A 17,312-nucleotide genomic window follows, 5' to 3' on the forward strand; every position below is an offset into this window, starting at 1 on the left:
ACTTTTTGTTATCATTATTATTATTATGATCACCATCATCATCAAGACAATACATTTTTAAGTTGCAGTCAAAACATCAGGAGTAAATTAAACACTTCTAATGTGCACAAAAAGCTACTTGGACATCAAAGGTGTTTTTGATTCTGATTCTGGAAATTTGTGTAAAAGGAGGTCACTGGCTTATTTTGAAAAGCTTGACCGGATGTCCCCTCTTTAATTGCCTCCGTCTTGACACACCGGTACCAAGTGGCCCAGTGAGCCCAATCTCTAACGGAGAACAGGAGTATCGTCCCGGCGGACAGTAGCGGCAGCCTTTCGGCTCGGATATTTGTCGTTTTCTGGATTTATTCCCTACAGATAAATTCCGGGATGCCTTCAAATGTACAAGGTAAAAAAATAACTCTGAATGCTTTGTGTATTTTGTCGTGCATGTGTGTGTAGCTAGCCGAAGCTTTGAGTCTTTACAATAGAGCATCAGCAGGCCGACCCCCCCGGCCACCGTCCACACTGTAATCCTCTGTCGGTATTAACTAGCTTGCTATTAAAATAACGCGATTTTCTTTTCACAGGAGGGAAAGCCTTTGGACTGTTAAAGGAGCAGCAAAAGACAAAATTGGAAGAAATTAACAAGGTACGCAGGTTCTCTTTATTTGCCGCGAGCGTGTCTAACGGCACCTCGCGGGAATGTGAAATTAATGAGCACGCGCACACTTGACTCGGCATTGGCCTTGTTTGTGAACGTGCGGCCACATTGATGTGTTTCTCTCTCTGTGGTGCTGTGAATAATGAATCGCGCCCAAACGCCACACACGTGTATTAATTAGGGTTGACCATAACGGTGCTGTTGATGCATTTTATTGATCCCCCCCCCCTGCAGTCTCGTGGCACTTGTTGAATGGCTGCACGCTGTCACACACGAGCGTTTCCCTTCTGACCCCATCATATCGATCTGTTGGTGCCTGGTTTTGTGGCTCCTCTGCCTGGTGTTGGGACGGGAGGACAGGTGTCTGAATGAGCTCTTTGTCTTACATCAGGCGTCGTCTCGGCAGATACTCTGTAGTAGTTCCCTCAGATTATCTGGATGTCTGTGTAATCTCTGTTTGCCTGCTTTATTTTGGTCTGTCAGCGGCTCTCACATGAAAAGCAGGTCGCTGCAAGAGGGCAGCCCCGAGCGCCTGTCACATTTCTGTTGTAAACACACACTCTGCTCCTTCATGGAGGATTTTTTGATATCCTTAATTTGTTCATTGGAGAAATCGCCCTTAATTCCTAAAAAGCTAGGTTTACAAATAATACCTGTGCTGTGATTAAATGCTGTTTTTTTATAGATTGACATCCATTTCATGATAATAACAGGAGTGCATTTGCACAAGTGGATGCTGTGGGACTGACCTTTTAACCCTAGCTCTCTTATTTATTATGGCTGTTATCCACAGCTTGTATGAAAATCTCATCAGATAAATAAGAATTCTATTTTTATTTTTTTTTTTTGGTTTGTTGGGTTTTTTTTTTTACAAAAGCAGCATTTTAAAGGGGAACACCACCCAAATTAAGATTTCTAATATGTTATTTACATGGCTAAGTAAAGTTCTATCAATATTTGTGAACATCAGCTACTCTCTCTAAAAGACAAAAACCAGAGAAGTCTCAAACGTAAGATGTCATCAGATATAAAATCTGGATCTGCGCCATAGACGATGAATGAGAGGCTTATTTTCTTAACACAGAATGTTTGTTTTCTTTTTCATACCCAAATGAGCTTTAGGTTGTTTTTGTGTTCTCAGTTCTGTAACAGAAAATGTACCCAGTCGCTGCATCTGAAAATCGAATACTGTGCACTAGATATGCAAACTATAGTTCAACATACTTTTGCAGTGTTGGAAATTACCTTTTTTGTCCACTTGCCACTGTGGCAGGTGGATTTCAAACACTACCAGCCACTTAGTAGATCAAAATTGTTTTATTGTGTTTTGAGTGAAGCAAATCTAGCAGCCACTTGCATATTTTACCAGCATTTGGCCGGTGGAGTTAAATTTCCAGCCCTGCTTGTGTGAGTACACGGCAGTATTTTACCACGTTGCTTTCTGAGTTTACTGGTTGGAGACGTAACCATCGTTACCCATGGCAACATCAGCTTTACCAACAATCTAAAAATAATTTTAATATATAATGCCCTTCTGTCATGAATCTTTTCAGTGAGCCTTGCGTTGTGGGATATGTATGCCGGCGTGGTGTCCAGACAGTTTCACTGTAATTCACATACTATTGGTTTCATACTGAGGTTTCGGACATAATACAAAATCGCACATATTGTTTAGCGTGGTTAATAACATTTCAGTGTGGAATTTCGGATGCGGTTATACACTCAGATCATTCACCTGGCTGCTTTCAGTTTCATCTATAATATCTATATCTATCCCAATTCATTGTCTATGGAGCAGTTCCAGACTTTATACTCAATGACATCGCACATTTTAGTTTGGTATTCTAGTTTAAGGATTTGGGAGAAAGTTGTTCATGTTTCATTTTATTATTGGACTGTTTTCAACCCGATGAATAACATGCATGAATTTTGAAAATGGGCGTAGCTCCCCCTCGGCTCGGGCTTGGAGTAAAGGTGATGACCAGATATGACGCTTTACAGACCAAACAAAGAAACAATGTGCTTACAATTTCATAATGAAACACTCTTCAGTTGCAGCCCTAAAAATACTTCCAAAAGGTGACCCTTCAGCCAGAGGAAACACACTATTCTCTGTGTTTGACCTCTGTATTGTGAAACATTCTTTGTGGAGATAACGGTAGCGATATATACTTGCATACTTGTACGATACGCTGTGACTGTGAGTAGACATTCCTGTGTGGGTGAGGGTTGCAGTAGTGATTCAGCACGTCTGAGTCAGCCGTCCCACATAATAAACATCCAGTTGTGGTGTTTGCTCTCTTCACCATTAATTACCAACCTGACAGACACATGGAGGTCAACGCAGAGAACAATCTCACTCTCTGTCTTTCTGGCCCTCACTCTTTCTCTTGTCTCTCCGTGTCGATTGAAGCTGACTCCCACATGGCAGACCGCGTCATTATAATTTCATTAGAATAGCTCCCTTCGGGCTCTTTCCTTTTACGCCCTTGCGAGGTGTTCCACTTAGCGATAAGTAAAGACAACGTAGGGGGAGAACATCTTTAGATTATGAGTCATCACTCACTAGTTGGAAGTTTTTGACAGGAACACAATCAGATGGATGTATTAACGCTTTCATCTGTGCGTGGGTTTCTCTCCTCTTTGATCGTGTATTGTGTAACTGTCAGAACTTCCTCGGCAAAGTTTCAAAGTGTGCTCAGAAGTGATTCAAGTGGTTTCAGCTTTTTTGTTTTCTGGTCACCTTAAGTTTGTTTTTCTCCCCCCCCCCTCCCCAGGAATACTTGGAAGACCAGAAATACAGGGATGAAGAGGACCTGCCCGAGAAATTGGAGGGTCTCAAAAGTAAGCAAAACCAGTCCTCTCCTGTGTAGTTTCAGTATCTGCAAGCATGCAGCTGTGTTTTCGAGGGTGTGTTCCTTTTCCCTGGCTTTTGTCTTAGCCTTGGTATTTGTTTATTTGTTGGCAGTCCGCACTCGCACACAGGAGTCTTTTGCATTTTGCTTTTCTCTGTGGGAAAGACAGACTGCTGAGATTTCTAAGAGGTTTGCGAGGCCAAGTCCTCCGTGGCCTTGAAGGAATGTGCTGGGGCGTTCCTCCGCTTGTTGTTACAATATTCAGAACTTTGCTGGGTAAACTCATAGCTCCTGGGAATAGAAAAAAACAGCACTGTTACTGGGAGAAAATTGTATGATTTGCCAAAAAACTCCTCCCCATTGCTCAGATATTACACGTGTGCTCTGAGTGCATGCAGAGTATTTTGTTTTCTTTGTCTTCTCACACACAGAGGGTTTTTTTAATCTGCTTTATATTCAGACAGAATAACATAAGGATGTTTATGGGAATAGGGGGCATATGTCTTGAAATGAGAAACATGCTCCAGTGTCCTACTTACAATCTATGTTCGCTGGAGGAAATGGAGCAGCAGTATAAACAGAAAGGGGACCTGACACCCAGGTCCTGAGAGGATAGCTTCTTTTTTTCTGTCTTTCCCCTTCTGTTTCCATACTGGCCCAGTGACGCACTATGCTTTTAACCCCAATAAAATCACATCCTGACCAAAAACATCATATACAAACCCTGCTTTAACATTTAGATTCAGTACTTGTTTTTAATCATTTTTTGTATAATTTAATTAATCTAATCTTATCTTTTATTTATTTATTTTTTGTTTCCTACAGCGAACACAGTAGCAAACAGTAGCAAACACAGTATAGCAAAATTCAATGTAAATTATCAGTATTGCAGCAACAAATGCAACCTTTGGTAGCCTACTAGAATAACAAAATCAATTGCTTTTTCATTCCAATAGTTACATTTTGCTGCTATTAAAATGACTGAAGTTCAAAACTTTATCTTTTAAGCTTTATTTTATGAGTCAAAACAAAGTTTTTCTTTGAGGCCATAACTTTAAGTTGAAATAAGTAATAAATCACAATGTATCACAGTGTATGTTTTTGCAATACTCTGCATATTACTAAACTTTTGAGCTGCAATAATGTTTTGTGGCTTAAGTATCACCATAACTTGTATATTGGGGCCTTTTTTGATTTCCGTTCCTATTTCTACAGTGGAGATGCTGCAGCTCACCTAAAATATGAAGAGCAATTATTATATTTTTTAAAAATATAACAAAGGTGTTATTAAAGTTGCATTCGGGCAATATCAGCAGAACTGGATGAACACAAAGACCGCCCTTTATTCTGCTGCCAGACTTACACGTGGGATAAAGTCCCTGAATTAGCCTTTTTTTCTTTTTATTTATTGAGTTACATATTTATTAAAAAACAAAACAAAATGCAAATGAATAGTATCTAACACCTTTTTTAAATTTGCTGAATTTATTCTATTTGTGTTTACGTTAGACTTTTTTAAGATGTTCTGTCAGCGATGGTGGCTTTGTTGCCTTCAGCTCAGAAATCATTGATTGATCACATCTTAACTTCACTTTTCAACATTTCGGTGTTGAAAGGCCCTGATGATTGAGGAGAAACTCACGACTGTTCTGCAGCTCTGACACCAGTCTGAAGTTAGTCTGATAATTACCACTAATTTGGAAACTCATTTCACAAAAGAGTTGGTGTGAAATTGTCAATCCGAATATTTATCATCAGTGGTTGTTACTAGGGCTGAATTGAATCGATAAAATCGATAATCAATTTTTAAATGTGTTGAATAAAATTAGCGATTTGTTGTGTCAGGCGATTATTACGCCACTCTCTGTGTAGCAGGACTGTTAAAGTCCCATGCAGACAGCAACGGAGATGGAGAGGCCAGTGTTTTGAAGAGGCATGGCAGAGGCAGAGAAAACGTTTCATACAAAAACTTCAAAAGTTTGGGTGCGATTCACGTTACGCAAAACAAGGAAGTTTGTTAGCTGTGATGAGGAGAGCTTAGAGGCAGGGTAAGTCAACAAAAAACGCAGTATGTTCAGTTTGAAAGTAAGGAAACGTATGTTGTAAAAGCTGTCAACATTTAACTTTTTTAATTGCTTCATATTTCATTTTTTATTATTTATCACTTAATATTATTTTGACAGCTCATAATCAGCTGGTAATCTGTTTTTAACCAAAGTGATGTCAGAAAAAATGCTTATTTTGTTATATATATATGATTCATCAATTAATTGAAAAATAATCGGCTGATTAATCAGTTATCAAAATCATCGTTAGCTGCATCCCTAGTTGGTACTATCAGTGACATGCACATAATATTTGAGTTTTGCCTTTATTTCCAAAAAGACAGTATTCCTGTAAAGCTGTTTGCATGGCTCATGAAAATGTTCCCGTTTATGTGCAGCCATGCATACTCTAATGTGTCCTAATCCTTTGCTTCTTTGCATTAAAAAAATTGGATTTTTTTCACCAGTTGCACACAATGTTGACCACGCTGCACACAGGCCTCCTTTTTCATTCCTTCAACCACCTTCATGAAAAGCTCAGCAGTGTAAAAACCTGTCAATTTCTAAGCCCTTCATAATATTTAAAAGTAGATGCGTTTCTCCTTCTGACCAAGGATGTGGTCTTTTCTCCTGGACGTGTATCTAAAACCCAAAGCCTTGCAAACTGTTGGCTAATTGGTTTATATACAACACACAGAGGCTGTATGGCAAAAACTGCGCTAAAAAAAAAAATTAAGACGCATACTCTGAATGCACTGTATAGTAAAGAATGCTCCTAAACCCCGAATATTGTCTGCATGTTCCATGTCTTAATCAGAAAAATGAATCCAAACAGAACATACTGTTTACATGAATCATATCAAATCTGGAATATTGCTACATGTGGAATAATAGTGGAATATTAATGTGCATGTAAACATAGTTGCTGATTACCTTCAGTAACCAGTTTTCTTGGTGAAATCCTCAACACATCTGTTCTTAAAAGTTAGTAAAAATGTGGCATTTTATGCTTTTTTGTGTGGAAAGGTTGGATTTAGAGCATGTTAATTTACTGCTCCAAAGCTCTGACACGTGGAATATTATTTCTATATTTTAGTGTTAAATCTGTGTTGACAGCATGGCATAATGGCTGAATAAAGAGAACATTTCCATAAAATAGCTTTAGGGAATGGAGATCAGGTTGTTAATAGGATGAGCAGAAGCCTTCATTGAAGCTTTTATCTGCCTGTTGGGTTAGTGTCTGTTTAAGGGGCGGGGAAATTCTTTATCTGTAGGCCAAAAGGAAAAGGTCTTATCTGTTTCTGCTGTTTTCTTCTTTATCAGCGAGGTCAGTGGAAAAAGCCCCTCAAAAAATAGCTGCCAAAGAGGTTGTTCATTGAACTTAGCAGCAAGCAACTCAACTTAAATGCAAACCTAAATCACAGACCTTATGAACATCCCAAATTCTAGTCGTGGCAGTAAATGGCTGAAATGTGTTGGCATCGTCATTTTGTCACATCCGCTGCTGCAGGAATGTAGGTCAGCAGGACACACTGAAGACGAGTTTTTGTTCAGTTGAGCCATTTTCTGTGGCTGCAGATGATCAACAGGCTGCTCTACGACAAGTGGCCCACTGAAACGCTGCTGTGTGTGTGTACGTGTGTGTGCATGTGCGTGCGCGTGGAGGCCCCCCTTCTCAGAGTTTATGAACAGGGTTAGCATTGTCCTGTCCCTCTCCCCCTGGGTTCACACAGTTAACACAGTCCTCTCTCTCTTCCCCCCAGCACGCTCCCACACAGAGCTTCCAGTGTGAGACAGAAATAGCGAGTGTAATCTGACTAAAGTGGTCGTCTGAACAAAAGAGAAAGGCGAAATTTAGGAAGAAGCGGGAAAATGTCTGAGGGTTTTTACATAGCAGCAGCCCCTTCTGTAGCATGTTAATAATGAGCTTTTTCTTTGTGAATGACAATGCAGGAGTTGATATTTACCAAAACCGCCTAAAGGTGGATGATTGGAATCATCGACTCGCATTTTATCAGTTTTACTTTTTTGTCATTGATAACAGCACGGCGTGCTGTAAATGTTTCTGTTTTGTGTTGCTGCAAAGATAAATGTTATGGAAACGGATGCCAAAGTGACACAGCGAAGTCAGGACGCACAGTTTTTTTTTTTTTTTTTTTTTTTAAAAAAAGTTTTGTTTTTACACATTTTATTTAGAGCGGTCAATTTGCACAAATTGTTAGCAAATATACACAAACATAGAAATTACTGATAAATATACAAGTGCGGCATGAATATAATTACTGCATTTACATAAAGAGTAGAAACACCGCGCTTCTCCAGGATTTTTTAAAGGATAAAAAAATGGAATGAATAAATAAAAATGAGACAAGAGAAAAAAAAGGGAAACAAACAAAAAAAGCTACAACAAAACAAAACAAAAAAGCACATCCAACCCAACCTAGACTCCCAGTACTTAAAAAAAAGGATCCTACATTCAGTTTTCAGTTTATGGCAAAAATCATCAAAAGGCATTGCACTGTTGTTTTCTCCAAATATTGAAGAAAAGGTTGCCAGTTTATATTTGTATAACTGAGTGGATCTAATACTGTCTGATCACAGATGTGATGAAAAACACAAATCAAGACTCATTTAGGCTGTTATAGTAGATGACTTTGGGGGGGCTACTTTGAGCCCCTCAGGAGTGAATAAAGACTAATTTCCACAGTCTGCCTCAGTTAAGTTCATTTCACATCACAGCAATTATTTCCAAAGTTGTGGATGGTACCAATAAAACATTCAGTACCTTTTTTTTTCATCACCTCACTGGTAATTAGCACCAGCCACTATCCAAATGCTGGTAGAAAATGCTGCTAGATTTGCTTCACAAATCAGTGGTTTGTCTGCATGCTGTCAGGCTATAAGGAGCAGTGATTGTGAGGGAAAACTCTGTAGTGTTCAGCCCAAGCATCTTTGCTTTCTTTCCTGATTGCTGTTTGAACTTTTCGTATTCGTTTAACTTCCTGACCCCCCTCACTCTAATCCCTCTTGCACGTCAAGCCCACTCAGCTGCCCTCTCTTTGCCTGCTTTCCACTGACAGACATGTTCAACACACACACACAGAAACACACCTGTCATTATCAGCTGTTTGCGTCTGTGCTTTCACCAGGTCAGCTGTCTGCAGAGTGTAAGACAGTGAGATCAGCGGGCAGTGTGTGGTAACAGTTTTGCTGACATGTAAGATGCGAGCTGGGGGTTGGAGTTTGTTAAAATGTTGCTCTGTGGGAAGTGTGAGCTGTTAGTAATAATGTCTTGTGTGTTTTTTCTGCAGATAAATATGCTGAGTTTGACCTGAATGACCAAGGAGAGATTGGTGAGTAATCGCACTACCACACCAACTGCACTCCGGGTAACAACTGTCCACTGACCCATGTGCACTGTCGACATGAGGGAGCAGTAATTAATACTGTGTGTGTATTGTCCGAGCAGTGTGAGACCAGGGCTTAAAACAGCTCATGTGTCGTGTTTGTGTCCTGGATGTAAAGTGAGACCGTACTGTACAGCAGTGTGAAAGGTCTTTAGTTGTTGAGCAGACGTGAGGCGAACAGGAGTGTGGGAGTCAGACAGCAGATGTGGAGCTTGTCTGCAGGTCCTCAATGACGCTGCTAATTGTCTTTGATGTGTCAGCTTCTTTGCTTTTTATCCACGCTGGTGGCTTTAAAAAAATAAAAAGAACAGATGGCTATGACAACTGCTTGTTTTACCACTGTGGTCCAATCTGAAATAGCTCAGCAACTACTGATTGGATGCCATGAAATTGAAATACAAATATCCCGAAACTTTTTTTTTTTTGTATGTTTTATAACCTAAAACCTTTAAATGACATTCCCATCAGCCTCAGCTGACACTTTGTGTTTAGTGTTAATTTGCAAATGTTTCCATGCTTCTAACACTTGCTAATATGTTAACATAGTTAACGTCATACCTGCTAAATATCATCAAGCTAGCATTATCATAGAGAGCATGTTAGCATGCTGACATTGTGCTTAAAGCCTCATTCCCACTGCACAAAAAGAAAAGTAACACAATCCGGTCTACAATCAGTGTTCACACCCAAGTGAAATAACTCTGCAGTAGTCACGAGTATTTATCCCTTCCAGCGACATGAATATACTAATTTCAGCTCATTAACAGGTGACATGCAGTGATAAGCCACAATTAATTACTGTCCATCTCCACCTAAGCAGCAGCAGTTTGAAAGAGACACTGAATAAGGAAGAGATATGTAAAGAGAAGCAACCACCACGTCTATTGTTAACCTTTTCTCCGGCCTGTTTGTGACATCGAGCAGACACACCAAAACAATCCGCAAACACATACTCGTCTGCTGCAGTGCCGTGTACACAGCTCTGCTCAGCCAGCAATAACAAAACATTCCGTAACCTATTTTTAGCCGGTTTACCCTTATTTAAAAAACCTGCACGCTAATTTTGTTGGGGAAAGGGTATAAGTATAGCTTCACAGAGACACTTAATGACTGTAGAGTCTTGTTTTGCAAGCTATATTTTCTAACTATACAAAGCTTAAAGCCTAAATTTCCAAATGCATCTTTTAGGAGAACCCTTTTGCATCCACAATGCCACAATCTTTCAAAACCCCACACCTCCATTATGTAACACAGGCTTTGTGTTGAAATTCTCAGGTCCAAAACTGACATAACACATCAGGATTAATTTTGCAGACATTGGAAAACTCCCTCCAAAGCCACAAGACATTATGAAACTGATTACACGGGCTGAGTTGTGGTCCTTGTGATGAGTAAACTGAATGTGTGTAACAGTGACCAGTACACGTGTTTCAGATACATGAAATCAAGCATTTAGACAAGTTTCCTTTCAACCTTATTTTTGCACTCACACGCTGATTAATGCCTAAAAATGATTCATACTCTGTCACCCAAGCACAAATCTGATTGTCACCTGTGCCTTCTCTCAGACTTAATGGGTCTGAAGCGGATGATGGAGAAGCTGGGTGTGCCAAAGACCCACTTGGAGTTGAAAAAAATGATCGTGGAGGTGACGGGCGGCAACAGCAGCAACTCCATCAACTACAGGGACTTTGTCAAGATGATGTTGGGCAAGCGTTCAGCTGTGCTCAAACTGTGAGTAAACCTCTGCGTATGCGCGTGTAGAATACTTCCTTTTGCCTGTTTTTGCAGTTAGTTGTGTCTGTTCAGGATCTGCTGGCTCATTGTGTGTGTGCTCACATGTCTGAGAGGGAGGATATGAATCGTGTGCTGCGTCAGCAAATTGTTTCATCCATCAGTTCTTCTGGGATGACGAGTGATGATGTCACCACCCACATGCTGTATTAGTCGTTAATCTCCATGGCACCAAAACCAATCTATGTAGCCTATCCATAGTCAACCCATCCTTATCCTTAGCTGGGATCATGTGCTTAGGTAACTGATTATAGGCTGATTAACCAGCGACTATCACGTGGGACTGACTAAAACACCAAAACAGTCTGTCGACAAAATGACTCATTAACAATGGAAATTATTTCTCTCAAATGTGTATTTTTTTCAATGGACCCGGGTGGATAAGGAGGCCTACTTCCTGCTATTTTGAAACGGGTTAGTGTAAGCAGTGTAAGCCCTTTAAAGCAGCCTTCAGTGGGTCAGACTGCAGGAGAAAGAGTGTATTGGCTGCTGCCTGTCAGATCTGCTGGACTAAGCTGGCCGGACCCTACAGTAGACAAATCCTCATAATCCCAAAAACACCAAGCAGAGAAAATGCATAACTTTTCCTCCTTTGCCCTCAACCATTTTTCGAAAGTGTATCCCATAATCCCTGAGCCGCTGTTTATAAATACCTCATTTCACCCCGACCTCACTTGTCCCCTCAGTGGCACTCTAGTAAGACAGTCTCCGTATTCCAGAATAATCTGGTGCTGTAATTAATTTCACGAGGAGAACGGCACATCGGTGATCATATTTTGTTTTTGACATTGTTGAAGATTAAGTAGATGTTGAAATCTCAACTTGATTGAGGTTGATTATGCCTCCACGCCAGCCATAGCCGTGGCTAGAGGCATTTTTTTTTCAGGTTGTCCGTTCATCTGTACGTCTGTCCCACTCTTGAATTATCTCAAGAACGCCTTCAGGGGACAGGAGACTCCTTCATATTTAGCACAAATGAACTGATTAAACTGTGATGTCAAAGGCCAAGTTAACTGTGAACTCGTCCATGTCAACCTTGTGAACGCAACATCTCGAGAAAACCTTGAGGGACATTTTTAGGGCTTTTTGCCGTTTTTTCTGATAGGACAGCTTAAGCATGAAAAGGGCCGAGGTCAGAATCCAACCCGCAGCCACTGCAGAGAGGGCGTAGCTTCTGTATGAAATTTGGATCTTATGCAAAATATGGCAACATTAGTGAATAAATTAATTTAAAAAAATGTAAACAAAAAAACTGTGAGCTTCTGTTGGCGACTAACATGTTGTAGTGCATGTTAAATCTATTCACAAATTCACTGTTGTGGTTAAAAAAGGAGCCCTTGGTCACATGGTGCAGGTTTATCTACCTAAACAGAATCTTGCTGTTTCTTTCTGCTGCTCTGACTCTCTGATAGCAGCAAAGGTCTACAACGGCTCTCTTGTGTGCTGCTGTTTTTGTCTCTAGAGAGCAGAGAGGGGAGGGAGAGGTTTGGGGCACAATGAGCTCTAGAATAGTGTTATTCAAAGCAATTGGCACAGCAACAATTGGTGTAGTTACAATTAGAGGAAAATGATTGAGGTCAGGCTCTAAGAGTTGGGCGCATTTTGTGCAAAACACAAGTGCGCAAGGGCGTCACAGTCGCTCTTGTTTGCTGTTTGCAAAATTTCTCAGGACAGATGGGCCAAACAGATTTTATATTTTATACGTGCGACTGGTTAACAAGTAGCAACAGCTGTGAGGGATCGTGACTACAAAGCTGTTGATTTTAGGCTTTATGTAAAACTATTTAATTTTCATATAAAACGTAGATTATCACAACAACATATACAACAACTGACTTACTATCACTGTATTCTTTGTACAGATTAAATATGTTTTCAGTGTGTATTGTAGACTTTGCAATGTGTTGTATTTAAAAAACAACAAGATTGAGTCAACTTGTCACTTTATTTATTTTACCAACACAGAAAAATGCCGAAAATCTTTATTCATTTTAATGGAGACCATTCCAAAAATTTGTATAAAATGTATGTATAATCTCTAAAAACAGGCCATTTAATTTGTCATTAGATATTTTATTGAATCAGTAATGGGCATCTAGATGTCGAGGGAGACACAGGGGACATGTCCCTCTTAATATTAAGAGACGTGCATATATCTGCTGTAATAAAAACAAGAAGTAGCAGAGGACTTTTATTTTGACAGAACTTACAAAAAAAAAACGTAAATTGATGCAGAAAAGGCACAGTTTGGTGCAGAAAGAATAATCAGAATACAAGAAATTAGGGGTTTGATGTTTACACTTTTCTGTCCAAGGACCCCCAAACTCTCCATTTCATATATGTCAAGTCTTATTAAAAGGCATTGAAGTTATTAATCAAAAAATAAGGCATTAATTGGTGTTAAATTATCTTAAAGTAATCTTTCAAAAGTCTTAAATGCAAAGAAGTATCTCAGAAATGTTTTTGTCTGACGTTGCATTGTAAAATCTCAAAATAATAGGTAACATCTTTTTCCCCAAATAGTTAATTGCATTTATTTATTAATTCATTTGATCAATTTTGGTCATCGTTAGTTGGTGTCACAGTTTATTCAAGTGGCAATTAAAGTCTTAAATCTATCTTGCCCGAGGCTGAAGGAACCCCCATTGTACAATATATGGTCATGACCTCGATCATTTTTCCCTGACCTCTAAGTGGATAATGGAATTATCTTGACAAGAGCGACTTCATGCAGTTTTGGGCAGCAGATATCAGCAGTGTGAAGAAAAAGGCCAATGAGAGCGGTTTGCCAGAGAGATGTGCCGCAGTTTGAGTTGCTGAGTGCCGGTTTCGTCGCCAGGATCATTGCTCCTTATGAGCTTAGCGGAGCTTTGCAGAGTTTTCCAAAAAAGGAAATTAAAGACAGGCATTCGCCCTGAATAGCTCCTGTCAGATCGCTCACTCTACTGTGTACAGTCTAAACCACTATTCCCCTCACTCCCCGTTGTGGTTTCTCTTCATTCCTTTCCTTTCACTTACCGCTCAGCCGGCTCAGACCCTGACTTTAAGTGTGGCTCTCCGTATCCTCCAGGAGAAGATTATCCCTCCTCACTTACACATCCTGCTCGTGATGTTTATACTCACCGTGTTTACCTCTTTTACTACCTTCTGTCCTCCTAATTTATATTACAAGAAAAACACTTGCACTGAATTTGACCCTTTTTTTTTTTGCTATTTCATGCTCGCTCTCTCTCCACAGAGTCTTGATCTTTGAGGACAAAGCCAATGGCTCTCCCTGCAAACCAGAAGGACCCCCTCCAAAGCGGGACATTGCTAGTCTGCCTTAACTGTAGAAGTCAGCCTCCAGACTGCTCAGCGAAGCAGAGGGACCATCGGCGGTGAAATCGTTCTCTTAACATGTGGAGTGTTGTATTAGTGTGGGACCAGTGATCGCGGATGTGATTTTTTTTTTTTTGTGACATACGGTGTGTGCAAGGTGTTTGTTCTTCGGAAGACTGAACCCACAACTCACTAAATGATGTTTGACTGTGAATATTCGTCCTTTTTTCCCCCCCTTTTAATTGAAATGTAGCATTGGTAGTCGTTCACGTAATCTGCGCGATGAATTCAATTTTGTAGTTTAGTGTTTCATGGTTGTTAAGGGAAGACTCCAAATTCTCCAGAGGTTGTTTTTTCCCTTCCTTGTGTGATTTTTTTTTTTTTTTAAAAAAAAAGAGTAGGATGCTTTTGGAGAAGCACATGAAAAGATGCAATTTTTTTTTCTAACACATTTTTGCACTGTCCTCAGTGGTCCTGGCTGGATTCCTGCCAGGCTAATCTTGGTCAGCGTCTCTCTTTAGATCAGGTGCCAGAGATTAGAGGCCCAGCCCGTTTCCTCTGGGTCAAAGTCATCAGTCCTCGGAGCCAAAATACTGATCTGGAATCAGTAACTAGGTTATCACGGCCACCTCATAATCTGAAAAACATGTTTGTTTGTTTTTTTGTAGATGATGTACTGCTATTTTTCTTCTTCGTCTCTCAGCTAGTGCGAGTGAAAAAGAGATCATGTTGACCATGGGACTTTGAGTTTGAAGAACAGCAAACCTGACTCCGGTTTTTAGATCTGTAAGGTTAAGCACATGTTCATTTTGGAAGGAGTGTGATTTACAGGCACACAAGCGTAACAGATGTACATAGCATACACACAGTACAATCATATTCTTTCCAAGTGCCTCAACATGCAGATACTGTAGAGCTTAAGCACACGGATTGAAAAAGGAGAGAGTGCACACAAGTGTTCAGTTCAAGCAGTCCTCTTAGCTCACTAATTCCAGAAAAAAAACGTGAAATAATGTTGTTATTTGGTGAGATAGTTTTAATGTTTGTTGCATTGTAATAATATGGTGTTTCCACGACATTCTGACTGAGTGCAGTTCACAGTTTCCCTTTTCTTACCGTTATTTGATTATGTCCCAGCAAGCGTTTAACCTGTTTGTTTGATGATTTAACTGTTTAGGTTACCTTATACCTGTCTTGCAAATGCATACACGTGTTATTAATTTCTCTTTTTTTTTTCTTTTTTTTTTTAATTTCATCAGCTAACCAGCCCTCTCTGTTGAACTGGGTTCATTGTCCTGTGAATTCTGTATTTTGTGCCTCAGTGTTCCCGTATCTCACGCTACTTAATGTGAATTTGGTACTTGTAGTATTTTTAACCCACTAAACATGTTTTGAACAATCATGTTGTTTTTGTTTTCAGTCTCATAGGTGTACTACATCTTTTATTGTTGTTAAGATGCACATTGTTTGCAGACACCAAAGGAATTAAAATTCTTCTGACACTGGCCTGTTAAGTTTTCAATTGTTTATTGCTGTAATTGAGATCTCTGTTAAACTCTTGACTAATTTTGAGTTTGGGTAAAAAAAAAATGACAAGTTTAATGGGTATAGTGTTTAATTGTGGTTAATTTTTTTTTTTATTTCACTAGTCAGCGCCAGTGTTTGTTCAGAACACATTTACACTATTATGTTTATAACAGGAGATGACATACTACATTGAGAGGGAGATTAAGTCACAGATGCAGTAATTCTATTTAAAGGGTAACGTTGATAGTTTTCAACCTGGACCCTATTTTCACATGTTTTGTGTCTAATGGGAACAACAATTTTTGAAATGATTAAGTGAGACCCCAACAGCAGCAAAATGGGCTGCAATGTAACCACTTGGGATATTTGTGCACCGTCTATTTACGTTGACTTAAAGTGTTAATTTTTGTCACTGACAGGCTCAGATCGTTATTCTAAGTGTCTGACAACATTATGGAAAGCACCCTACAGAAGTAGACCATTTTGTTTAACCGCAAACAGCCCAAAAATCACTATTGCCAAACCCACCAGACTCCATTTAAATAAACAGTAACTGACTGTAAGTGTCTACAGGGCCAGTATATTTTCATATCTAACTGTGATTAAAGAATTTATATAAATAAAACCAGACCTGTGAATCGTTGAAACAGTGGAAGTCAATTTTTGTGAATGTTATTTTTATTCTGTTGACTTTGGATGAAGTGTGTTTTATGATTATAAAATTACTGTGAATTTAAATGGAGTCTGGTAGGTTTGGTCACAGTGATTTTGGGGCTGTTAAAAAGGATTTTACTCTTTTGCAGAAAGGCCTATCACCGTGGTGATCCTTTTCATAATGTTTTCAGACACTTGCAATAACAAACTGAGCCTGTCAGTGGCAAAAACATGCACAAATGTGCTGAGTAGTTACATTGCAGCCTGTTTTGCAGATACTAGCTGCAGCCCTCTCGCTCAGTACGGGACTAATTTTTAAAATATTCTCAAATTGTCGCTCAGACACTAAAGCATGGGTACAAAGACTTGAGGTTAAAAATACCAAAGTTATCCTTTAAGGTTAATTAAGTGGCCTTGCCTTCTAAGAACTTTGCGTTTATAAAGATCGGCTGTCCATGACGCTGGGGGGAGTTTTTCATAAAAGAGTCTCTGTGTAGTAACAGTCACATTCCAACACGTCTTTGGCTATCAGCCCTGATAAATAAGGATAAAGGTAAAATCCATGAATTTTCAATTGAGAAAAATCTCAATCTCAGTTGTGCATGATCATCTCCCAATTCACTCACAGGCAGAGATAAACAGTCTGTGAATCTTTGGCTGTGACACCATATTGGATGTTGTAATAATAATGCTGTCATTCCATACTTTTTCTTATTAACTCTTCATGTTGCTTAATGTACACGCGGCTGTATGCATACATACTCTTGAGCAATAAATTGTTTTCATGAAAAAGTCAATATCTAACAGTGCAAACAGTTTGATGTTTTATTTTCTGTATGTGAAAGGCCATTCATATTACATATTACTGGGAGAGCAGGTGCTTGGGTTTGGAATAGTGTAGGCAAAACTTTAACAAGCGTGCTAACAGACGGATCCAGTAGGATTATAATAAGCACCTCTGCAATTAAAACGATAATCGCTGTTGCATGTAAACTGCCAGCAGCTTATGTGGGCACAATGGAAAAATTAATTCCCTGTCAGGATTCACATGTAAGGAAAAATAAAACAT

General features: G+C 39.5%; 1 protein-coding gene across 1 annotated transcript; it reads left to right on the top strand.

Moving 5' to 3' along the window:
- Positions 1–253: 253 nt before the first annotated feature.
- Positions 254–17,052, top strand: aif1l (allograft inflammatory factor 1-like). Its single transcript, XM_042509486.1, has 6 exons — positions 254–388; positions 570–631; positions 3,421–3,487; positions 8,855–8,896; positions 10,519–10,684; positions 13,983–17,052. Exons 1-6 carry the CDS (start codon positions 370–372, stop codon positions 14,068–14,070), a joined length of 444 nt encoding a protein of 147 aa, XP_042365420.1. The 5' UTR covers positions 254–369; the 3' UTR covers positions 14,071–17,052.
- The last annotated feature ends 260 nt before the right edge of the window (positions 17,053–17,312 follow it).

The sequence above is a fragment of the Plectropomus leopardus genome, chromosome 20 (genome assembly GCF_008729295.1).
Source record: "Plectropomus leopardus isolate mb chromosome 20, YSFRI_Pleo_2.0, whole genome shotgun sequence".
NCBI lineage: Eukaryota > Metazoa > Chordata > Actinopteri > Perciformes > Serranidae > Plectropomus > Plectropomus leopardus.